The sequence below is a fragment of the Diceros bicornis genome, chromosome 7 (assembly GCF_020826845.1).
Source record: "Diceros bicornis minor isolate mBicDic1 chromosome 7, mDicBic1.mat.cur, whole genome shotgun sequence".
Lineage (NCBI taxonomy): Eukaryota > Metazoa > Chordata > Mammalia > Perissodactyla > Rhinocerotidae > Diceros > Diceros bicornis.
The window spans coordinates 67,023,916-67,050,867 of NC_080746.1; the positions used below are offsets into that span (position 1 = coordinate 67,023,916).

General features: G+C 39.7%; 1 protein-coding gene across 8 annotated transcripts in view; it reads right to left on the reverse strand.

The window, feature by feature from the left end:
- RIC3 (RIC3 acetylcholine receptor chaperone) overlaps nucleotides 1–26,952 on the reverse strand; it is a 52,923-nt gene that overhangs the window by 21,784 nt on the left and 4,187 nt on the right. For all 8 annotated transcript variants that reach the window (XR_009220816.1, XM_058545917.1, XM_058545915.1 and 5 more), the window contains exons 2-4: nucleotides 7,286–7,512; nucleotides 5,993–6,068; nucleotides 3,631–3,724 (exon numbers count right to left, since the gene is read on the reverse strand). Coding sequence is in view for 7 of the 8 variants with exons in the window: in XM_058545917.1 (XP_058401900.1) it covers nucleotides 3,631–3,724; nucleotides 5,993–6,068; nucleotides 7,286–7,512 (397 nt within the window). In the remaining variant the exon portion in view is untranslated. The remainder of the gene's footprint in view (nucleotides 1–3,630; nucleotides 3,725–5,992; nucleotides 6,069–7,285; nucleotides 7,513–26,952) is intronic.

Consider the following 26,952-nt stretch of genomic DNA (forward strand, 5'->3'; position numbering starts at 1 on the left):
AAGAAAAAACAGGGGCCGGCCCAGTGGCACAAGCAGTTAAGTGCGCATGCTCCGCTGCAGCGGCCCGGAGTTCGCCGGTTCGGATCCCGGGTGTGCACCAACACACTGCTCGTTAAGCCATGCTGTGGTGGCGTCCCATATAAAGTAGAGGAAGATGGGCACGGAGGTTAGCCCAGGGCCAGTCTTCCTCAGCAAAAAAGAGGAGGATTGGCATTGGATGTTAGCTCAGGGCTGGTCCTCCTCACAAAAATAAAAAAGACATAACCCATGGAAAGCAGAAAGCGAATTGAAGGAAGGCAAAATTAGAGAAAAAGAAACCACATGAGACAGTTCCGACCCATGTCATAAGTAAAGGCATTCATTCATTCATTCTTCCATTTCAACTAATACTTTTTTACTAGTATTATTTAGTAGTATTTACCAATACTACTATTGGCCTGTGCTAGGCTCTGGGAATAAGAAGGAAAATCCCTGCCCTAGTACAGCCTAGAGTCTCTTGCAGGGAGACTCATTAATTAGGAAGAAATGACAAGACACGGTAATTGATGAGATATGGTTAAGTGAAGGAAAAGGTGAATCAAGAATGACATCTAATTTCTGCTTTGGGCAACTAAGCAGATGGCAGAGCCATTTGCTGAGATGGGGAATAGTAAAGGTAGAGTAGGTTCAGCTGAGGGTAGATGATCAGTTTCATTTTGGACATTCATTTGTGCAAGAGACATTTATTGCTTGATGAGGATAAAGGTAGGTATCTATGAGATATGTCTAGTAGGACCCTGAACATAGAGATCAGGAAATGAAGACAAGGATCTCAACTGGGAATGGCCATGACTTAATCTTCTACCATGATAATGTATGTAGAAATGCTTGTATCAAAAGTGAACATCTATATTTTTCAATAAGTATTTATGTAGTACCTACTATGTGAAAACACAATGAACCAAACAGACTAAGCCTGTCCTCAAAGAGTTTATATTCCAGCACTGCATGCTAGAATACCGCCCTACACACATAAGCAACATGCCTGCCAGGGCTGTCTGCTGTCAGAGGTGCACCCTCACTTCTCCCCTCAGGCCATGCCATGTTTCTAGGAGGTGAATCACTACATGCTAGAAAGGAAATTTTGCTGATTACGAGGGCAGAAATGATGACACCTCGATTCTGATTCCTAGATCCTTTCCTTAGACTTTGTGTCCTTGGGCTGGATATTGTGCTTAATAGCAAATGTAATATGGCACAAAATTAACCTTCCAGGAGGCTTCATTATTTAAACACATGTACAGACATATATCACTCACAGGTGAAAACTGTCTGAAAAGTGTTATTAGATAATATTAAACACCTTTCCCATATTTTGATTCTTACATAAGCATTAAGATGAAGTTTCAGAAACTGCATATTTCTGAAATTTTAAACAAAATTTCTTAGTTATGGAGTGATTATATAAAAAGGATTTAGAAGCTGTAGGTGAACACGTCGTCTTTGTCTTAAATCCTCTCCTTGACCCCCAGAAGCCTGGGGATGTGATAAAATCTTGATCTGACAGAAGAAATACTAGGGTATTTTGGGCTCTTCTAATAATCATAGAAGCACAGACTTGTAGAAGAACAAATGCCACAGCAACTGAGGTGAAAGGATATAAGGATAAAAAGGAAACAATGGAAAACATGGGCTACTAGCCCTTGCAGTTTTGAGGGTTGAAGTCTCACAGGGCCTAGTGTGAGGATAAAAAGTGTTAGATTGAAGAGTGTCAGAAAGTCACATCTCTATGGACTGGAAACAGAGAGATGTAGGAAAGACAGCCACAAGCTATGCTTTCTTCAGTGGATGGGGAGCTGCTCCCCAGTTCCTGAGAGATTCTGTGGAAAATGTTTTACACAGTCATTGCCATGTGGCAGGCTGGAATCAATATGTTCTCAATGAGTCCACACCTCAGCATCTTATAAGGAGTCAACGTTCTGAGCTAGGACCGGTAGCCCCAGAAACAACGGGATAGCAGAACTCCAGCTGCAGAGTGGGGACAACAACTCTGCCTCTGCACATAAAACATGGAGAAGTAATCCCGGCACAAAAAGGACAGACAGTAGTTAGAGGTTATAGTACTGCGTCTCTAGCTTAGACAATGGACAGATGGTATGCATGGGTTAGATGGTGGGGTTATTTGATTTGAGCTAAAGGAGTCTGAATAGCAGTGAGTAATAGTGAAAAAATATATTCATGTGGTTTCTTACTCCAAGGCCCAGGGGTTGGGTCTCCCAGGTGGGAGGCCCTGCCCACAGGTATTCATCTATGGTTTTAATGACCCTTAGGTGTGGCCTGGGGCTTTGAACGGACCACAGCCAGGGTACAGATAGTTTTTGAGGCATGAGAGTCTATAAATGCCGGTTGTTCCCTATCCAGACTGTGAGTGGTACAGGGTAGGGCCAGAAAAGGCCACAACATGGTTTAGCCACACTCATACAAATATTCATACATTAGATAATGTATATAAAGCATTTAGCTCAGAGCTTGGTCCTTAGTAAGTATTCATTAAATATCAAATATTATTATACACTTACAAAGATAGACTCATGTATAGATACACACATATATCTTGCCACTTTGGAGAAGAGTCAAGGTAGTCACTCTGCTTTCTGGACCAGAAGAAGGTCAAGGCTCCTGGGCCCAGATAGGCAAGGTTCATCCTCATAAATGTCTTTTCAGCAGCACTGTAGATATTGCAGGGAAAAGCCAAGTAAAGCGGCTGCAATCTGAAGATGTTCACTCTTCTCTTATCCAGCCAAAGATGGGCAAGGCTGGGGCCAGGAAGCAGAGAAAGGGGCACGGCACTAGTACCACCAAGAATGGCAAAGAGAAGAGGCCAAGGTGGAGCAGCAGTTTTCTGGGCAAAGACTCCACAATGAGCCCAAGGAGCTATACGAGGGACCGTTCAACACATCCTCCTGCATGGGATTTTGTTATCCACCTCCAGTTCTTCCTCCATTCTTGTCAGAAGGCCTAGCTCAAACTGAATTTGTCTTTGTTCTCAATCTCACATTCCGGTTTTTCCTCCCTGGCTTTCCTACACGCATGTTTTCTTAGCTGTTGCCCACTTCCATGAACCACCTACCTCTTCAGATCCGTGGCCATCCCTGTAGCAAGAAGAGTGAGTCTTGCCTGTGGGGCATCCTAAAGGGCTAGTTTGGCTCCTGACACCTATCTAACATCTCTAATTCTGTTCTTGCACAGTCAACACAGCACACAAATGCCTAAGCTGATCAGACTTGCTCTCTTCTCTCATTTTGTCTCAAATGAAGAGCATAATATTTAATAATCTGGTTCTACTTAAAATTATGCCTTTTTAGATAGCTAGGAAATTGTCTTCCTTAAAACCCAGTTATTTCACCCTGCAGGATTTGCTCACAGATTTGCTCGCTCACAATAATGTGCACAACACAGAACATATATACTTGTAAACTGAGATTGCTTGATAGTATGAAAATGGAAACGTTAAATGAGAAATAATATGTAAATAACAAATAAGTTGACAACTATATAAAATAAAAGTGGCCCAGAAATCAAAGAAATGCAAAATTTTGAATTGATTCTCTAAATGGGAAATAGCCTGAGTCCTATTATGTGAAAACCTACCTTTCACCATTAGGTCCCACTCTGTTGATTAATTTTTCCATGGCTTCCTCTGTCTCTTTCAGTTTTTCTTGCAGTTGAACAAGCTCAAAATTGGCTGAAAAATAAGCATCAATCTAAGAACCATCATACACAACTCCCTAAACTCTTTTCTGAAACATTATCTACAATAATCCAAGGTAGTCCTGAAACTCAGAGAAACGATGGAGTCTCTCCCGCTAATCCAATCAGGACACCATGGGCACTGAGTCTAAAGGACACATGTTTAACACTGATGAACAAATCACTCTCTCTTACACACAGAAATACAGCAGAACCAGCTAAGAAAATACCTAGGAGCGAAAAACACACCCCTACACAGTCACCCAAGCAGAAATAAAGAAGATACCCTAGAATTAGATACCCTTTCTAATCCAAATGATGCCTAAGGGTAAAGTACTAAACCTATAAGGTACTTCAGAAAAGGAGAGAAGACCCTAAAAGGAGCAATATTTCACTTGCACCTAAGGGTTGAAAACATCTCGAGGATAGTTTAAATATTAGACTCCTGCAATAGAGGAAGTCTTGAACTAGGGCTGAGACCTCCTTGCCCAAGGTTTTCGGCCCCAGTGACCTGGGGCGAAGTGGTGTAACCCTGACTCCCAGAAGTAGTTTTCTCAACAAGGGTCAGTAGAGAGCGCATCCATCTATTGAAACTAACATTAAGACCCTAAAAACAGAACAGAAAAAATAAATCACTCAATCAGTACATGAAATGGACCAGGAAATAAACTAGGCAGTAGGAAACTAAGATGTTGTTCATTATGTAGGTAATCTAGTTTTTCTGTTTCATAACTGAGTACCATGCTACCCAGATATATTTAGAGGGTCATTGTAAAATGTAATATTTCAAAGGCCTTTTAATACTTCTGGAACAAATTCTTATTCATACAGTTAACATTTGTAAAGTGTCTAGAGGACTGTGCCACATAAATGCTTAGGTTATTTTTATTTTCCGCATGATCCAAAATTGAAGGATAAGAAGCTGATATAACTGCTACTACATTATAAAACAGCTGCTCTTAGGAATTCATTTTATTTATAGTCATGTGACACAAAACGACACTTAGGTCAATGACGAACCACATATATGACGGTGGTCCCATAAGACCAGTACAATGTAGCCTAGGTGTGTAGTAGGCTATACCATCTAGGTTGGTGTAAGTACACTCTATGATGTTCATACAACGATGAAACTGCCTAACGATGCCTTTCTCAGAATGTATCTCCGTCGTTAAGCGACGCATGACTTTTTGTTTTAAATGCATTATGTGACAGGATACAGAATTTGCTACTCTATAAAGAGTTTACAAATCTTTTAAAAATTGTTCTACTAATGCATTTACCATCGCTGTTAGTTAGACACTGTCTCAACTAAGAACACAGCAGCTTTCTTAAAGGATTCCCTGAATATTTAAGATTTCCAAATGGGATGTAGAATGTGACTGAGATATCTACTTCCACAGAGAATCTGGAGTAAATCCAAAAAGCAATTATGGCCATGGGCACATGCTTCAAGTGGTCTAGCCTCACTTCATTTTACTGATGTCTTTCTTTTAAAAACCTCTGATGAGGCTTCATTATCCACAGGATAAAGCAGTTTCACCTCCAAGGCCTTCAACAACATGGCTTAACCTACCTACTCTTTAAGGCTTCTTTCCACAGCTGCCCTGTGTCAGGCTGTGTCTTACTCAAGCCATCCTATCTATCTGACATGCCCTCCTCCACAGCCACCCAGTTAGCCGTGATTTCCCATAAGTCTTTCACCAAATCTCTTCTTTCTTGGTAGTAAACTTTTCACAAGTTATTTTTCCTGACATCTATCCTAGACTACAAATTCTTAGAGGGAAGACCCATGCCATGTACATTTCATTTCCCCGGAGAGCAGAGAATATTCTAGTAGGTTAGTCAATATTTGATGACCATGTTTCAAGAGTCAGAGTGGTAAACTCTGTCCCTAGATCTAATAACTGACTTTGGCAATGAGTTGATCTTTCTGTTTTCCTCTCTGTGAAATAAAGATATTTGCTACCAATTCTGAAGTCTGGAAATGAGAAGTATCCCATTCCAAATGTGAAATATTAATTTGCTAATATATAAAAAAATGAACTGGCAGTTTTGTACTTTTTGTAACTATCCTTCCCTTAAAAGCCCAACATCAATATGGAAACTTTTGAGAATTCCCAGAGGCAAGGTAAAAATGGCATCAGATTAATTTGGGACAACTTTTGAGAAATGCTCTTAAGACATATCCACAGACTGTCCCTCTGGCTGTATTATAGCTGCCTGACTCAAAACTTGTGAATATACCAAAAGGGGCACTCACTAATTTTCCTGTGAGTGTTCCCGGGAGTGGCAGCGGAGCATTTCCGATCCTCTGCAGCAGTCTTCCCCTTAGAGAGCTGAGAATTGAAGGAGGTACAGCACACATCAACAGCAGCTCAGAACCTCAAAGTCATGGAACCCCTCATAGTAAATGAAAAGAAAAAAAAAGGTTGGGAGACAAAAATTAAGCCAGAAATCAAATCAAATAACAACATTAGAGAAACATCTCAAAAAAAAGCCAATAGAAAGTTTCCATGTAAAAAAGTATCAAGGCACAAAATAAAAAAATCTCTCTACAGGTCGTCTGCCTTGCCCACGCTCTTCTAAGACTCAACTCAGGCTGCCTGCAGAATTCCTGGGCAAGAAGGAACTTGCCTCTTATTTAGTTAGAAGGGTGAAATGACGCTCCTGCCTCCCCTTCACAGTGCCCAGGCCCGTGGCCTGCCAAAGCCTGCCTGGAGGCGGAACTTAACTGGGAGTCTGCTTTTAAAGGACTCAAACTTTGTCTCCTCAGAACTAGGAAATATCAGGCTTAGTTTCAGGATGTGGCAGTTCTGTTTCAGGAGAATTACTGGAAATGATGTTAAAAAGAGAACCTCATACTCCTAGGGGGAAAGAAAGACAAAGTGGTGTTGGTATGGTCCTTATTTGGCCTCATAGTAGCTTCCTGGAAATCACTGTGCCAATCCTAATAATAAAGTTCTTTTTAGAACATCTTTATGCCTTTTCAGCTTGCAAAGATGTCCAGTCAAAAAAAAACTGGGGGGGGCCAGTCCGGTGGCGCAAGCGGTTAAGTGCGCGTGCTCTGCTGCGGCGGCCCGGGGTTCACTGGTTCGGATCCTGGGCGTGTACTGACGCACTGCTTGGCGTGGGGCATGGATGTCAGCCCAGGGCCAGTCTTCCTCAGCAAAAAGAGGAGTACTGGCAGATGTTAGCTCAGGGCCAATCTTCCTCACAAAAAAATAAATAAATAAATAAAAAATTGGGGGAGAGGGCCTTGACCTTTACCACTCACTGGATCAGGAACTAGAAGATCCCAGTTCAAGTACTGGTTCTGCAGTTTCAGTTGTGAATTCTGGGGCAAATCATTTAAGCTCTGAGTGAAGATTTTCTCATCTGTAAAACTGAGATAACTGCTATCCTAAGTACCTCAAAAAGAGGAGGCAAGGTTTAAAGAGATGATGGATTTGAAAAAGGGTTATGAACTGTAAAGGGTTTTAATGCCAACAATGATTTTTATTATGATGATATTAGATTTTCATTGATGTAATATGATCAAGATGATTCCACTCACCTTAAATAGAATGTACAGTATATACAAAAAAATCCCAAAACCATAGATGGGAATAATCTGCCCCATCAGGCTTCTTCCACTACCTCCTCCTCCAGGGCTGCCACCTGATCCTTTGGCCTTGGCAAACGCCTCTGCAAGGTGAGACCTCTGGAAATGAGCCCCAGGGGTCTGGCCGTCTGAGGGCGCCTGGTGATGATGCATCATTGGTGGAAATCGACCCAACTTTCCTGAGAAAATAAATTAATCAGTCTTTATTTCTTCTACTATTCTAAATATGGTTATTATAAAAACATCTCAGGCATTGAGGTACAAATAACGGAAGCCAACCCAAACAAGTTTAAGAAAAAATGGGAACTTATAATTATAAGGATATGAAGGTATCACAAAGATAATATGATGTGGTAGTCTCTAACTGTTCACCTAACCCATTTTCTTTTCCTTTTGGGTCCACAGCTAGATGACATTTTTCAGCCTCCCATACAGTTAAATGTAGCCACGTGACTGAATTCCAGCCAAAGGACTGCGAGTGATATGTGCTAGTTCAAGGCCTGCCCTACAGAACTTCCCATGTACTAAACTCCATGTTCACTTCCCTTTTGCAGGCTGGATGCTGACACCTAGGGAGACCTTGGAAGCCATGTGGTGAAAATGGCAGAGCTTCCATCAACCTGGGTTCCTGAATAACTGTGTGGCACAGAGCCCTCCACTGGTGCCACTCCACCAACTTAGAACCATCTGGACCTGTTTATGTGAGTGAGAAATAAACTTCTACTGTGTTAAGGCCATTATACACTTTGGAGTGTATCTGTCACAGCAGTCAGCCACCTCTAACTAATACAGATAAGGAAATGCAATCTGGTCTCAGAAGAGAATAGAATCAGAAACTGGAAAGCCATCAGGATCCAGGACAGCTACTCTCACATTCTGTCTAAATCTTTCTCCCTCTCTATGGGGCTATAAGGCCTTTTTCTGTTTCTCTGTGCATACCTTCTTCATTCTCCTTTCTCTGCAGACCATTTCTTTAGCTTCTTTGTGAACATGGAGGTAGATGTTCATCCCCAAACCCCTCAATTTGCGTGTCCTTCAAGAGGCCAGCAGAGACTAGTCATAATTCCAAATTGCTTGGAAGACGATTTTGAATACTCAGCTTGGGTAGGTATGCATTCCTTTCCAATCAGCTGTAGCTGAGCAGACAGGATTCATGCAATACAAACAGGGTCACAGGGGCTCACCCCTGTGAGTGGAAGCACAGGGCTTAGAGAAAGGAGAGTCCATCAATTTTCTTGCATTTTTTTCCTCCATCAGGAGCAGCCAAACATTAACACCAACTGCCAAGCCTCCCTGAGAGCGATAGGCGGGAAAGAAAATAAAGACATTCCTTCAAAAGGCCATGTAAACAGGCTTGTGTGGAAAAACCACTGGGAGATAACAATAGAGAGCAGAAAACACTAGAGAGCAGAAAGATTTCATAAATCAGACTCTAAAAATAGAAACTAATCAGTGAAAAACTACTGGATTTGATTTCAACAAAATTACGGACTTCTGTTCAATAAAGAATACCATGAACAGAGATAAGATAGACGATAGACAAGGAAAAGCTTTTGCAACATCTAAAACTGACAAGGAATTAAATCTCTAGAATAGACAAGGAATTCCTACAATTCAATATGACCATCACAGGAAACCCAATAAAAAAATGGTCAAAAGTGGGGCCGGCCCGGTGGCACAAGCGGTTAAGTGCGCGCGCTCCGCTGCGGCAGCCCGGGGTTTGCTGGTTCGGATCCTGGGTGCGCACCGATGCACCGCTTGGCAAGCCATGCTGTGGCAGCGTCCCATATAAAGTGGAGGAAGATGGGCACAGATGTTAGCCCAGGGCCAGTCTTCCTCAGCAAAAAAAAAGAGGAGGATTGGCGGATGTTAGCACAGGGCTGATGTCCTCACAAAAAAAAAAATGGTCAAAAGATATGAGTAGGAAACTCACAGAAAAAGAAGCTTAAGTGGTTAACATGTATATAAAGAGATGATTAAATTCAAAGTAAAACCAATGAGTAAAACACAAACTAAAACAATGAGATAGCACTTAAACCTGCCCAAAGGGCAAAAATTAGAATGGTGGATTATCACAAGGGTTGGCAGAGATGTGGGGAGGCAAGAACTCTCACGCACTGTGGGTAAGAGTATACTGATAAGCCATTCTGCTAAGCGATTTGGCTGTACTTAGGGACATTAAATATGTCTATGCCCTATGATCCAGTGATCCCACTCTGGTGGATAAATTCCAGAGAAACTCTCAAATAAGGCTGTCTATATCCAAATTTGAATTATAGGCTTTATAGACCTGTGTGAGAATGTTCACTGTGATGATGTTGTACCAAGGAGCTTGAAGTAACTTTGATTTCCATAACTGGAAGACTGAAAAATAAAAATGGAGTGGATACAAATATGGAATTCTATGTAGCTTTTAGAAATCAAATTTTAAATGTACCTACAGCAACATGAATATATCTTAAAAAGCACAGCATTGAGCAAAAAAAACTAAGCAAATACCATTCTGTAAGCTGAAGACACATCATCACTATACTACGTATCCTTCAAGCAAATATGTAGGTATAAGGACATAAAACACAAACACTGAAGTGAGTGCATATGAACGGGGACAGGAATGGGTATGCGGATTGAAGATAAAGGGTTAAAAAGAAAAGAACAAAACAAGAAAGGAAACTTGCAGTGATGACATTAATCAGGTGCTATGAACTGAGGACTACCTTGAAGTCAGCTCTGCTCCTGAGGTGAGAAAGGTGGCAGGTGGGCAGGCAGGGAGGAGAGACAGCTAGCGAATGGCCTGGGAGCTGCCTTCTGCCTTGTATTCTCTGTCAGCCAAGCTCCACTCAAAAAATCTTCCTTTCCCTCCTGATATTGACTTTGGATGACATGGAAATTATGGGAAGAAATGCTTCTCTTTTTTTTTTTGTGAGGAAGATCAGCCCTGAGCTAACATCCATGCTAATCCTCCTCTTTTTGCTGAGGAAGACTGGCTCTGAGCTAACATCTATTGCCAATCCTCCTCCTTTTTTTTTTTTCCCCCCAAAGCCCCAGTAGATAGTTGTATGTCATAGCTGCACATCCTTCTAGTTGCTATATGTGGGACGCGGTCTCAGCACGGCCGGAGAAACAGTGCGTCGGTGCACGCCCAGGATCCCAACCCGGGCCGCCAGTAGCGGAGCACACGCACTTAACCACTAAGCCACGGGGCCGGCCCGAAATGCTTCTTTTTTAAGAGCAGGTCAGCAACAGAAGCTCAGCTTCAGACAGAAGAAGGAAACCAGGTCACCACTCATTCTGGGTGCTGGTGACTATGTTGCTATTAAATTGCCAAGGATCTTAATACGTTAAACGGTGAACACTGGCTTTAAGGCTATAATGTATCTTCAAAAAATGCCTAGAAGCTTCATCCAAGAAGCTAACCTTTCTCTTGAGAGAATCTGATATATCAGGTGGCTACTGTTCAATACACTAGATTTAATATTTGTAATAATATGCTGTTGAACTTCATTTTCTGTACTGAGAACACTGTCTGCAAAACTTGGCATAAAACAAAATATAAAAAATTAAAATCATGTAATGGCACAAAAGGCATTATTTTGCATTTCTAAAATTGAAAAATGATGATGATGCTAAACATTACACATCCCCCCCAAAACTTTTATAGTTCTGTCAGCCAGGAAGATTTATTGGACAGTTATTATGTTCAGGACTCTGTGCTGTAGGTAGGAAAGGAGAAGAGCCATAAATGAAATAGAAACAATAGTTCTCACATGAAACAATGTTTTCAAAAAGTAGTACATCCAAAACAACAAACAACAACAAAAAAGGGACAGGTTATCATGGACCTTATTACTAGACAAACTAAATGTCTAAGTACGTCCTGAAAGAATGCAAAAAGGAAAAAAAGAGGAGAGGAGTCAAATGAGACCAATCACTGAAGGGAATGAGATTCAGAATAGCAGAGGAGCAAAGGCACACCAGGAGGAAAGAAGAATGTGTGTACTGAGAAAGACGTGAGAAAAGAAATACGAATAAAGAATAAATAAGGCTAACTACCAAATTAGTTTGGCTCCATTTAGGGAAGTAACAAGAGACAGGAGAGGGAAGTGGAGGTGGGAGGAGTTTAAGTGCTAACCTGTGGTGTATAAATTTGATACTGTGGGTCTAGGATCAGGGAAATGACTTAATGAGAAGAGTGTTTGAGGGGGATTGATCTAGCAGTTGAGTATAGGGTCTAACGCAGAGAGAAAGAAACTAGGGTCTAGGAAATAAGCAAAAAGGCAGTAATTTAGCTCTGAGATGCAAGGGCCTGAGGTGCAGGGTATAGCTGCAAAAAGGAAAGGATAGGTCCAAGGGCTCTTACCATGTAATGATCAGCAGCATGTAATACTGAACAGAATAGAGAGCTAGTGGGGGAGGGGGTCAGAAAACTCCAGGGTAAGTTTAAGATACTAGGAGAAGCCAGTAAGGGAAAGTGGAAGGGCTTATGCTTAGGGAAGACTGAGTATATTTTTCACACGTTCAATTCCAGGTGTTGGTGGCACAATCAGAGGAAATTTTTATTAGACTGTAGTGAGGCTTGAGAAGAAATTCTAAGCCACCTACATGACAAAGCTAATTAAAATTAAATGATGAATGGTTCCCATTCCAAAAAGGCTGGAGGGGTATGTGAACTTATCTGCAAAAAGAGGAAGAAAAGAAAACTGAGCTGGTCAAACAAGACCAGAAGCAAACCAATATCATAAAAGGCAAAGGAGGACAGAATTGAAAGCAACTGAGAAGTCTAGAAGAAACTGATAAAAGACTAATAGCAATCCCTGTTTTTAGACACAATGTATTCTTGGGAAAAGGATGGCCATCACATGAAATCCTGACTGTCCACTTGATTAGACAATAAAAGAAACCAATAAACTACAAAGCATCGTAGAATCTTCAGAGTCAGAAGGAGCCTTAAAAGTCATCCAGTCTCTCAACAAATGGTATGGGGACATTAAAAAGATTATACACCATGATCAAGTGGGATTTATTCCAGGCATGCAGGGATGGTTTAACATTCGCAAATCAATCAACGTAATACACCACATTAATAAAATGAAGAACAAAAATCACATGATCATCTCAATAGATGCAGAGAAAGCATTTGACAAGATACAGCATCCATTTATGATAAAAACTCTGAATAAAATGGGTATAGAAGGAAAGTACCTCAACATAATAAAGACCATATATGAGAAACCCACAGCTAATATCATCCTCAATGGTGAAAAACTGAAAGCTATCCCTCTAAGAACAGGAACCAGACAAGGATGCCCACTGTCACCACTCCTATTTAACATAGTACTGGAAGTCCTAGCCAGAGCAATCAGGCAAGAGAAAGAAATAAAAGGGATCCAAATTGGAAAGGAAGAAGTGAAACTGTCACTATTTGCAGATGACATGATTTTATATATAGAAAACCCTAAAGAATCCACCAGAAAACTTTTAGAAGTAATAAACGAATATGGTAAAGTTGCAGGATACAAAATCAACATACAAAAATCAGTTGCATTTCTGTACACTAACAACGAAGTAGCAGAAAGAGAAATTAAGAATACCATCCCATTTACAATTGCAACAAAAAGAATAAAATACCTAGGAATAAACTTAACCAAAGAGGTGAAAGATCTGTACACCGAAAACTATAAAACATTTCTGAAAGAAATTGAAGAAGACACAAAGAAATGGAAAGATATTCCGTGCTCTTGGATTGGAAGAATTAACATAGTTAAGATGTCCATACTTCCTAAAGCCATCTATAGATTCAATGCAATCCCTATCAAAGTTCCAACAACATTTTTCACAGAAATAGAACAAAGAATCCTAAAATTTATATGGAACAACAAAAGACCCCGAATAGCTAAAGGAATCCTGAGAAAAAAGAACAAAGCTGGAGGTATCACACTCCCTGATTTCAAAATATACTACAAAGCTATAGTAACCAAAACAGCATGGTACTGGCACAAAAACAGACACACAGATCAATGGAATAGAATCAAAAGCCCAGAAATAAACCCACACATCTATGGACAGCTAATCTTTGACAAAGGAGCCAAGAACATACAACGGGGAAAAGAAAGTCTCTTCAACAAATGGTGTTGGGAAAACTGGATAGCCACATGCAAAAAAATGAAAAGTAGACCCTTACCTTACACCATGCACAAAAATTAACTCCAAATGGATTAAAGACTTGAATGTAAGACCTGAAACTATGAAACTTCTAGAAGAAAACATAGGCAGTACGCTCTTCCACATCGGTCTTAGCAACATCTTTTCAAACACCACATCTGACCGGGCAAGAGAAACAATAGAAAAAATAAACAAGTGGGACTACATCAAACTAAAAAGCTTCTGCACAGCAAAGGAAACCATCAACAAAACGAAAAGACAACCTAACAATTGGGAGAAGATATTTGCAAACCATACATCTGATAAGGGCTTAATCTCCAAAATATATAAAGAACTCATGCATCTCAACAACAAAAAAACTACCAACCCAATTAAAAAATGGGCAAAAGACCTGAACAGACATTTCTCCAAAGAAGATAGACAGATGGCCAACAGACACATGAAAAGATGTTCAAAATCACTAACTATCAGGGAAACACAAATTAAAACTACAATGAGATATCACCTCACGCCCGTCAGAATGGCTATCATTAACAAGACAGGAAACAATATGTGTTGGAGAGGATGTGGAGAAAAGGGAACTCTCATACACTGCTGGTGGGAGTGCAAACTGGTGCAGCCACTATGGAAAACAGTATGGAGATTCCTCAAAAAATCAAAGATAGAACTACCATATGATCCAGCTATTCCACTGTTGGGTATTTATCCAAAGAACTTGAAAACACCAATTTGCAAAGGTACATGCACCCCTGTGTTCATTGCAGCATTATTCACAATAGCCAAGACTTGGAAGCAACCTAAGTGCCCATCAAGGGACGAATGGATAAAGAAGATGTGGTATATATACACAATGGAATACTACTCAGCCATAAGAAACGATGAAATCCAGGCATTTGTGACAACATGGATGGACATTGAGGGTATAATGCAAAGTGAAATAAGTCAGAGGGAGAAGGTCAAATACCGTATGATTTCCTTCATTAAGTAGTAGATAATAACAACAATAAACAAACACATAGGGACAGAGATTGGATTGGTGGTTACCAGAGGGGAAGGGGGGAGGGAGGAGGGTGAAAGGGATAATTTGGTACATGTGTGTGGTGATGGGTTGTAATTAGTGTTTTGGTGGTGAACATGATGTAGTCCATGCAGAAATAGAAGTACAATGATGTACACCTGAAATTTTTACAATGTTATAAACCAAAAAAAAAAATAAATAAAAATAAAATAAAACAAATATTAAAAAAAAAAAAAAAAAAGTCATCCAGTCTCTCAACAAATGGTATGGGGACAACTAGATATCCACACGCAAAAGCATGAAGTTGGACCGCTACCTCACACCATACTAAATTTTTAAAAATTAACTCAAAATGGATTAAAGACCTAAATGTAAGAGATAAAACCATAAAACTCTAAGAAGAAAACAGACACAAATTTTTATGACCTTGGATTAGGTAACGTTTGCTTAGATATGACACCAAAAGCATAAGCAACCAAAGAAAAAATAGGTAAACTGGACTTCATCAAATTTTAAAACTTTTGTGCTGCAAAGGACACCATCAAGAACACGAAGACAACCCACTGAACAGAAGAAAATATTTGCAAATCATATATCTGATAAGGGTCTAGTATCCAAATTATAGAAAGAATTCTTACCACTCAACAATAAAAAGACAAATAACCCAATTAAAAATGAACAAAGGATCTTAATAAACATTTCTCCAAAGAAGATATATAAATGGGCAATAAGCACAAGAAAAGACGTTCAACACCACTAGTCATCAAGAAAACGTAAATTAAACCCACAGTGAGATACTACTTTACACCAACTAGGGTGCTATAATCAAAAAGACAGATAATAAAAAGTGCTGGCAAGAATGTGGAGAAAATGGAACTATCATACTCTGCTGGTGGGAATGTAAAATAGTGCAGCCACTTTCAAAAACAGTCTGACAGTTCCTCAAAAGGGTAAAATTTCCATATGATCCAGCAATTCCACTCTTAGGTATATACCCAAGAAGAATATGCTCACACAAAAACTTGTACACAAATGTTCATAGCAGCATTACTCATAATAGCCAAATGTCCATCACTGATGAATGGATACACAAAACGTGGTATATCCACACAATGGAATACCATTTGGCTATAAAAAGGAAAGAAGTACTGATGAACTTTGAAAACATAATGCTAAGTTAAAAAAAGCCAGTCATGCAAGACCACATATTATATGATTCCATTAATATGAAATGGCCAGAATAGGCAAATCTATAGAGACAGAGAGTAGATTAGTGGTTGCTTAGGGCTGGGGGAGGGTGTGTGGGGAAGGAAATTGACTGCTAATGGGTATGGGTTTTTTGTTTGAGGGAGAGTGATAAAAATGTTCTAAAATTGATTGTGGTGATGGTTGCACAATTCTGTGACTATATTAAAAACCATTGATAGTACACTTTAAATAGGTAAATTGCATGGTATGTGAATTACATCTCAAAAGAGCTACAATTTTTTTAGAGTCATCTAGTCTAACCATTTGTGTTCAATACCCTAACCTCCCTTAAGTGGTGGTCCTGACTCTGCTGAATACCATCAAACAGGAAACTCAGTACTTCCCCCCAGGAAGCCCATGCCACCTCGGTACAGCTCTGTTAGAACTGTCTTCTTTATACTGAGTTAACAAGTGAGTAATGGGAGTAAGAAAGGAAGAACAACACAGGGTTTCAAAGAGCAACACTGAATGAAGCACGATGTGGCAAGAAGTAGAGAAACACAGTAAAACTAATTTGAAAAGAGGTTATTGATAAAGAAATTGTAGACTGGAATCAAAGAGGTGCTGAAAAAGGAGAAAACACTATTTTCAAAGGTAGGAGAGGGAACTGGAGAGCAATGGGACAGACAACTAGATGGTAAAAATATGTTTCATATCCTAGGAGAAATGTGAGCATTTCATATTCAGTGTAATAGTTCACATATTTACTACTGAACACTTAATAATGTGCCAGGCACTGTGCCAGACATTGAGATTAAAATGATAAATAAGACAGAGTCCCTATCTTTACAGAGTTTACAGACAAGAAGTATAATTACAGCAATATGGTGATGGTACCTTAACCATCAAATTCAACGGCTTTTACTCAGTTCTCACTCACAAGACTCCTCTGAAACACAAAAAAGTGATTACCACATACTAGTCATTCAATAAATACTGGATTAATCTGAATAAATCCTTGTCAAACTTTCCTGCCTTAATCTCCACGACACGTCACTCTCCTGAGTTGTTCTTTCCCCACTGACTGATCCCTCAACCTAGTCCTTATCTCTTCCACTGGTTCTTCTCTAATCCCCTCTCCTCAAGATTTTGTCTCAACTTCTGTTCTTTCTTTATCCTTTTTCCTTTGGCAAACTCATTCATTCTCAAAGGATCCATTATCATTTCCAAAATGTATAGCTCTAGTTCCGACCTTTCCTCCAAGCTCGTCTCTTATCTCTAAATCGCATTAGTACATATGTCCTTTTGTATGTCTGTAATCTCAAACCTAAAAATGAAACTCATTTTCACCTTCCAAACCTTGCTCTCCTCCTGTATGTCTTTCCTTTGTAGAATCATTCTCTCAGACCTTTAGGCCTTAGACCTATAACCTCTGTCACCTGTGGCAAGCTGGGGTCAGAATGCTGAATGTGGAAGAAATTTTCCTCTTCCTAAAGTTAACTGTCCTCAACAGGGAGCAACCTCACCTCTTGGATCTTGGTACCATCATGTTTCTTAGAACTGAACAGCCCAGAACGTTTAAAAAGTCGATGACTAAAACACGTGGAGATGTCTAGTTGAAATTATTTTTTAAAAGAGAAATTTTTGAAGTGAAATATTCCAAGTGTACAAAAAAGTACAGATGATAACATAGGAGCATTTGTATGCCTACCTACCACGCAGCTGTAACTGGAGCCCCTTGCACACTCTCCTTCCCACTCTCTCTTGAGATAGCCATGACTCTGGATTTGGTGCTCATGAGAATGTGTGCTTTTAGACTTTAGCATGGAAGCATGTGTCCATAAACAATAGACGGTATTGTCGAGTGTTTCAAAACCTCGTATTATGAATGGATGGTAGTGATAGTTGTATAACAATGTGAATATATTTAATGCCACTGAACTCTACACCTAATGGTTAAAATGATAAGTTTTATGTTATGTATATTTTATCACAATTTAAAAAAAACCTTTATATTATGGTATCATACTGTACTCATGCTTCTGTAACTTCCCTTTTTTGCCTTTTTTCTGGGTGGGGATCAATATTTGGCCTAGAAATGTACCCATGTTGATGCACGTAGCTCTAGTTCATCCACTCAAACTGCTATATAGCATCTCCTTGTATATCTGTATCACAATTTATTTACCCACTCTCCAGCTGAGGAACATTTAGGTTATTTTCTATTTTTCACTATTACAAACATTCTACTTTATAGCTACATTAAAAAATATCCTGTTTGTAATTTGCTTTAACAAAAGAAAAGCAGCTACAGAGATCAGAACATTAAAGATATTAGAACATTAAAATTGCAGACTTTCCAAAACAGAAAACAGCTGCATTCACTATCTCTACATGTACTTAAGTATTCTATAAAATGGAACTTGACTAAATCCCAATTGTTTATTGAAAGCTTTCTCCGTATTTAGGTTTATTTAATTATTAAAATTTCACTTAGCATATCATTTAAGCTTGACTAAAAACTTAATGGATTTTACAGAGTGAAGCTCTACTTTCCCTTGTTAATAACCATCCCTATCGCTAAAAACAAAAACAAAAACTCTAGCACTGTTAACAAAAGAGCTTTCTGAAAGCAACATTAAACCATGTGCAGCATTTCATTCTTAGGGCAAACAAATCAATAAAGAACTGGACGTGTTTATGTTTCTGATTACCGCAGTTCAAGAAAGGTCTTAATAGGCTAGTTCCTTAAGATATGTAATCTTCTCTCTAAATACTGAGGAAGTTCTAGAGGCCATATTTAATTCAACATGACTTCAAGTGGAGGCTGAGACAAGAGCTGACTGTTTGTTCCTCACCAGTCTCCTCCAAGGGCCCCCAATCTTGTTACATTCCCTTCCCACCTAACTCTACCTTGCTGACCACTGCTTTGATGGTTTCTACTAGTTTAACCAAATCTTTTCATCTTTTACCAACCTCCCCACTCCCAATTCATCCTACACATTACTAAAAGAGATATTTGCGTGTCTAAGTTGCTTAGCACAGGGCCTAGTCCATATACTCAATATATGTTAACTATTCCTGTTTTGTTACCAGAGTAATCTTCCTAAAGCATAATTCTAACTGGTCTTGCTATTTCTCTGATCAAAAGCTTTCAATGGTTCCCACTGATGACAAGAGGCTGTGTTACACGGGAGGCAGCAAAAGCAAGTAAAATGAGTACCGTCGTTTTGGTCATTAGTTAAGATCCTGACTGCTCCTCCAACTATTTAAGTAGGGGTTAAATTAACCTTTCTAGAGCTCATTTTCATCCTCTGTAAAATGGGTATAATGATACCTACTTCTCAGGGTTGTTACAGGATTACAGATTAAATAAGATAACATATACAAAGCACCCAGCACACACAGTAGGTATTTAACAAATTCTGATTTTCCCTCCCTACAAACTGAATTCCTAAACAACTGAATTCCATAATCTAATCCAAAAGTACCTCTTCACATTTCCTTCCCATTACATACTCCTGATTCAGCCTAACTAGACTTTTCACTGTGCTTTGAGCCAGCCTTGTGATTTCTTGCCTCAAAGCTTTTGCTTTCTGCTTACTCCAATGGTTTTCCTTTTCTCTCTAACTCCACATATCTAACCCAGCCTATCCTTCAAGGTCCAGGCCAAATACTGCCCTCGCCTCCAAAGCATTTTCTCATGTCACCCCCATGCACCTAGAACACACTGCTTGAACCTCTTTAATTGCACTTACCACACTTAGCCTTATTCAAGAGTTATATTTATGTGTCTTACAGCCTCTACTTGAATGGACTGGGAAACAGAAATAGGTAACAACTTCCACTAAATACCATTTCTACCTACCCATCCTTGACTAAGTACCATTAGTGCTGACCGAAACCTACAAATCACATCAGAGAACAAGAAAAGCAGCCTCTGACATCCAGAAGCTGGCCTGGTACTGTCAACTAAGTCTTGGTGTTGCTATGAGCTGGCCTGGCACTCACAGTTAGGTCTTGGAGTTCTCCTGTTAAACATAAGCAATTTCAGAACATCAACGTCAGACAAAATCATTCTGTGACCACGATGGATCAAGACAAAAAAGTAAGACCACTCTGTAATCTGCCTCAACACAGACAAAACATGAATACCATCCAAGCCAAAAAAAATCAAATACCCCCTATTCCTGGATAACGAGTGACTGCTGCTTCTTCACCAATTACAGCTTTAGCTTTTCTCTAGTCTGCTCTCTCTTTAGATAAACTCTATTAAGATACCCAGCTATAGAATGTGCCCCACTTCCTGAGAGCATCCAATCCAGAGCAAAGCCCCAAACCTTCCTCAAAAATCACCTAACATATGCCCAAATCCTATAATAAGATTTTTCCAGCACACCCTTACTGAGATGCCACATGCTGCCCCACGGTGTGCATTCTCCCTTGCTGCAACAAGTAATAAACCCAACTTATTCAACTACAGGTGTATTCCTGGTGCTCTGTGGCTGGAGGACAAACCAAGAACTTTTTGACTAAAAGTCTAGTGTTTTCTTTATGCTTGGGTCCCGAACAGGGCATGCTCTGGGTCTTGCATGCTGTATGCTTTGTTGAACTGATCTGGATGATTTATACTGTGCCTACTGGCCTTCAATGGAATCTTAAGACCCAGGTTTTCAGTCACTCTCAGAGCTAAAAATACTTTTTTACTCCATTATCCTCAGTGATTTTAATTTCCGTTTTGAGAATAGAAAATGGCAGTCAGGGTGACTAATCAAGGTGCCCCACACCCACCACTCTGCTCCATACCCACTCACCTATAAGTTTCTGAACTTGAAAAAGTATCTAATTTACATGCATTCACAGGCTCTCAAATTGTCTCCTCTCACCTTTGACACTCTTTCAGAGTAGATATCTGATATTTCATTAGGAGAAAAGAAAAGGTAAGAGACCAAAATAATACATTTGTCCTCAGGCACTTAGATACCAACACACAAAGAGCTAATTTAATATAACAAAGACTTAGGTATGAATGTGTGTGTGTGTGTGTGTGTATTTTCACATCTCAGAGAGCTCAGGACTCATTGGGCAGGCCTCGCTTGAGGAGAACATGGTCACAAGAGTCTGAGCTATTCCAGAGGAACAGGGCTAGCTGGGAGGGGCTGGTGAGAAACCCTATTTATGGGCATTCAAAGTGAGATGCTCACTGGAAAACATGGGCAGGCAGGGTCAGCAGCAGAGATGCCAGATACAACATTATCATGGGAGTACCACAGGCCCCAGCAGTGGGCAGGACTCTCCTGAGGCCGACTCTAGCACAGAAGCAGCATACCTGTCATCTGGAGGGCTTCAACTGCTCTGGCACCTGTTCAAAGTCTCAGGCAGCTAACATCGAACAACTGACAAGTTCCTGACCTAGTGTGCTGACACTTTCATGTTCCACAGGCACCTACGGTGAGCAGGGAACCGCTACTCTGGCCAGAGAAGAAACTGGTCGGTGAAATCAAAGGAGAACCATAGGGGAAAGAGACTGTCCCAATTTATTTGTGAACAAAGCAGGGGTTGTGTGGCACAGGCTCTAGGAAGGCAGAATTACGAAGTTCTGAAAGTAGAGAGACAGTACCATGGCATGAGACCCTCTCTAAGAGGAAAGCTCTTAATATGCATTTCTGCTTGGGCATTTCAAAAATTCTCAAGCAGGTAGGAAAGGCAGAGGAAAAAAAGTAGATGCACAGGTAGCTCTTCTAAAAGAACAGACAAAAGATGAACAGCAAGACACATAAGCAATCAGCAGGAATGAATGGCAAGACTTGGAAGAACCACACGAGAAGGCCAAGGTCTAAAATAATTAAGATTTACAAAAAGGCTAGCAAAGCAAAAGGGGTATTTTTAGAGCAAAAAGGCAATTTGCCTGATGATAAAATGTAATGCTGAGAAAGCAGAACTTCTCAACCTCTATTTTGCTTTCATATTCTCTATCAGAGGGAAGGAATTTTGGGTTAAATGGAAGAGAATTAACAATTTCAAGGAAAAAAAAATAAAGTCCCAGATGGGTGAGAAGGATAAGTTCAAGTCTGTTCACTAAATAATTTCTGCCAAGAAGAATGGGAAAACTTGTGAATAAGGTCACTGAACTAAAGAAAATTTTAAGAAATTATGTTGATAAGAAAAGAAATCTTGAAAGAATGGAGATAGATATCTATTGTTCCAGTTTGCAAAAGGTAGAAAGTGGATGGTGGACTCTTCAACTAGAGAGAAGTGAACACGTTGTAGCTCTTGGGCTAGATTCTAAAAAGGATTCCATTTTTTTGATGGAGTGGATGTGGGAAGATAGAAACTATTTTTTTTTCCTGATTATATAAGAAATGCATACCCATGGAAAATTGAGAAAGTACAGAAAAGTGTAATGAATAACAACCACCCATAATTCCATGATCCAGAAATAACCATTGTTAAAATGTTGGCCTATTTCTTTCTAGTGAACATATATAGCGAGTATATCTTTACTTTTCACTTAAAGCATATAATCTTACCATATAATTTAAAACTCTTCATGAATATAATTTACTATATTCATAATGGTCTATCACATGGATGCACAATAATTTATGTAACCATAAATAATAATAATAAGGTAATGGCTTACAAATGCTAATAGAGGAAACCATGATCCCTGGGAGCCAGCATTCATAAGTTCACTCAATTCACTCATTCTTTCATTCATTAATAAATACTTATTGTCTACTCTGTGCAGGCCTGGTCTAAAGCTGGAGACACAGCAGTGAACAAAACAAACAAAAACCCCTGCCCTCATGGAGCCTCCTTTCTAAGTGGAAAAACAGATAACAAGATAATGATAAATACTAAGGAGAAAAATTAAAGCAGGCAAAGGGGATAGGACACATCAGGGGAAAGTAAAGATTTTAGCTGGAGTGTCTGAAGAAGGCTCAGGAAATGTCATTTGAGTGAAGACATAAAGATGACGAAGGAAAGGCACGTGGATATCCAAGAAAGAGCACTGCAGGCAGAGGAAACAGCAAATGAAAAGGCCCTGAGGTGAGAGCATGTCTGACATGTTCAAGGAAGAGCGAGAAGGAGGCCAGTGTGGTCAAAGCAAAGTGAGAAAGAGGGAAAAGTAGAAGGAAATGGGGAAGAGGATTAAGCAGGGCCTTTTAGGGCATATACATACTTTATCTTTTATCTGAGTGAGCCAGGAAGCCCTGGCGAGTTTCGAGTTTCGTGGAATGGAGACACTTAGCTTTAAACAGGATCAGTATGACTGCTGTGTTGAGAACAGACTGAAAGGCAGAAGGCAGGAAGCAGGCAGACCAAGTCGAAGAACAAAATAAGACAGAGTAAAGCAATCAAATGACCAACTGGTTGAATAACTCGACATAAAAGGTTTCAGTGAATAGACTGGTGCAACCTTAAGAGCAGTTTCGGATGACTGATACCTTATAAAAAATAATTTGAATGATCTATCAAGAAGACATGTTGATCACAGTCAAGGGTAAAATTGTGAAAAAAAAATTATGAGGCAGTGGGAGAAATCTGAACACCAACTGGATATTTAATGACATTAGGAATTATTGTGTTTTTAGGTGTGATAATGGTATTGTGGCTACATCTTAAGAAGCATCCTTATTCTTTTGGAGATGTATACTGAAGTATTTAAGGAGGAGATGATCCAATGTCTGGGATTTGCTTCAAAATAATCACATGTATAGGGAGAAAAGTAGGTGGGGATATCCATGACACAGATGATGGCTGTTGAAGCAGAGGGATGTAGATTCATTTCACTACTCTCTCCACTTTTGCTTATGTTTGAAAATGTCTTTAACAAAAAAGTTGTTAAAGAATGTCTTTAACAAACAACCTAAAAAATCGAGAATGCTATGATACGCAACTATGTACTGGGGCTTTGGGGAGAAAAAAAGAAAAAAGAGGAAGATTGGCAACAGATGTTAGCACAGGGCCAATCTTCCTCAAAAAATAAATAAATAAATAATAAGTTTAAAAAAGAATAAATAAAAAAAATCAAGAATGGCATAGAGCTAAGAAAGATGGTAAACAAACACACTGAATGGAACAATGAATGCCCTGAAAAAATTTCAAGAGGCTAGAATTCTGAACCAAATTTAAACAGATAAAATGCAACAGGGAAGACTATGAAGTCCTATATTTGATCCCAAACATCAAGCGAATAGTACAAAATGGACAAAACCTAGACGAGCAGCAACTATTAAAAGAAAAAATAAACAAAAAAGCTTAGGATTCTAATATACAGCAAAGTCAGCAAGTAAAATGCCAAAAATCTGAGGCAATCCCCAGGATGCATTAAGAGAAGTAAAGAATTAAAAAAAGGAGGGTGGGGGGAAGCAACAGGCTGCTCCCCCATAAGCTAACTGGATCACGCTTGCTGTTATCTGCCTTCTGAGAGGGCTGTGTGGAGACACTGGGAACTACGTCATATGAAGAAGGGATGAGGGAGCTAGGGATGTCAATACAGGAAAACAGACTGAAGAAGGCGACATGATAGTAGTCTTCAAATTCCTGAATTCACCAACTTCTCCCTTTAATCTACTTTTTCCCATTCCTATTTTGGTCAAGGGTATCACCATCTATCTATTCACCTAAGCCAATAACCTGAGAGTAATCCAGGACTCCTCCTTCTCCCTCGCCTTCCACTTCTATTTAAAAATGTCTCTTAAAATTGTTCTCTTCCCTCCTACCCAGTGTTGACAGCCTCCTCTGCTCCATTTACTCCTTCTTCCTCAGGACCTCTATTTCCCTTGAGAATCACTCTCAACTCCAGAGTGGTTAATCAGCATATTCTTTCTACCCACAGCACTGCAAAAATGCAAGCCATTAAGATGGGTAGATATCTTAGCTCAAACTACTGAGAAAGAAAGGGAGGGAAGAAATAAGAGTGAGGTGGGAGTGAAGGAAGGTTTAAAAGAAAACACACACTCTCCCTTTCTCTGGACAATGGAATGTGAGGGGGAGATGTCTGGAACTGTTGCAACCATTGTTGCTACAGTCAGTAGCAACTGTCAGAAGAGCAGTCAGAAGACAGAGCCAACTTGAGAAGAAACCCAGAAGTGAAAAGTACATAGGAAATCATAGCTGGAGCCCTGATGAGATTGTGAATCTCTGCATCAAACCACACTGGAAGTCAGTTCTAACCCAGGGTCTTTTAATTTACACAAGACAATAAATTCCCTTTTTGTCTTAAGGCAGTTCAAGCTGAATATTCTGTCACTTGTCATGAGCATCCTAACTGATGAGCCCAACGACACTGGCTTAATGATGCTCAGGATGTCTCAACAGGGCTACTGCAGCAATCTTCTCCCTGAAGAAATCCTCACAGTGCAGCCTCTACACTGCTGCCAGGTGTCCTTTCTAAAACCAGACTGGATGTTTCTCTTCTACAAACTCACAACGGCGTCCTAAAAACCAGACTGGATGTTTCTCCTCTACAAACTCACAACGGCGTCCTCTGCCTTTAGAATAACATCTAAACTCCTTAGCTATGGCAGAAAAAAATCTTCACGGTTCGGCTCCTGCCAACTTCTTTGGTCTCATCTCTTACAACTCAAAGGCTATTTCAAGGCTCTGGGTTTTCAGGGTTTTTTTGCTCTGTGTTCCCTCTGCCTAGAATGCCCTTCTTAATCTGACTGATAAACATACATTAAGAGCTACCTCCTCACTTTAGCCAACGAATGCAAAGTTGGTTTAACGTCAAAAAATCAATTATGTCATACATCATATCAATAGAATGAAGGACAAAACCCCCATGATCATCTCAATATACACAGAAAAAGCATTTGACAAAATTCAACACCCCTTCATAATAAAAACAACTGAACAAAGTAGGAATAGAGGAGAACTTCCTCAGTCTGATAAAAGGCATCGACAAAAAACCCACAGGTAATACCACACTTAATGGTATAAAGGATTTCTTCTTAAGATCAGGAACAAGACAAGGACATTCACTCTCACTACTTCTATTCAACATTGTACTGGAGATTCTAGCCTGGGCAGTTAGGCAAGAAAAAGAAATAAAAGACATGCAGATTGGAAAGAAAGAAGTAAAACTATATCTATTTGTAGACAACATGATCATGTACTAGAGCTAACAAACAATTCAGCAAGGTTGCAGGATATAATACCAACACACAAAAATCAATTGTATTTCTACACACTACTAATGAACAATCTGAAAGTAAAATTAATGAAATAATTTAATTTACAATAGTATCACGGCCAGCCCGGTGGCTAGTGGTTAAGTTCGCGCACTCCGCTTCAGTGGCCCGAGGTTTGCAGGTTCAGATGCCGGGTGCAGACCAACGCACCGCTTGTCAAGCCATGCTGTGGCAGCGTCCCATATAAAGTAGAGGAAGGTGGGCACAGATGTTAGCCCAGGGCCAATCTTTCTCAGCAAAAAGAAGAGGATTGGCAACGCATGTTAGCTCAGGGCTAATCTTCCTCACAAAAAAAAAAAGAATAAAATACTTAGGAATACATTTAACAAAATAAAACTTGTACATTGAAAACTACAAACTTTTTTGAAAGAAATTAAAGACAAATAAATAAAAAGAAATACTGTCTTCATAGATTGATAGACTAACATTGTTAAGACGGCAATACTCCTGAAATTGATCTACAGATTCAACGTCATCTATCAAAATCTCAGCTGGCTTTTTGTGTAGATTTTGACAAGCTGATCCTAAAATTTATATGGAAATGTTGGGTCGTAGGACTCAGAAATCAATCTGGAAAAAGAACAAAGTTGGAGGACTCACACTTCACAATCTCAAAACTTATGACAAAGCTACAGTAATCAAGACAGTATGGAACTAGCATAAGGATAGGTATATCTGACACCTCTTTCTGTGTCTATTTATATCTATATGGATGGAACAGAATTGAGAGTCCAGAAATAAACTCTCAGACTTACAGGCAACTGAATTTCAGCAAGGGTGTCAAAACAATTCAATGTAAAAAGAAGTCTTTTGGGGCCAGCCTGGTGGCATAGTGGTTAAGTTCGAGCATTCTGCTTCAGCGGCCTGGGGTTCGCAGGTTCGAATCCCAGGTGCAGACTGACACACCACTCATCAAGCCATGCTGTGGCAGTGTCCCATATACAAAATAGAGGAAGATGGGCACGGATGTTAGATCAGAGCCAATATTCCTCAGCAAAAAGAGGAAGATTGGCAACAGATATTAGCTCAAGGCCAATCTTCCTCACACA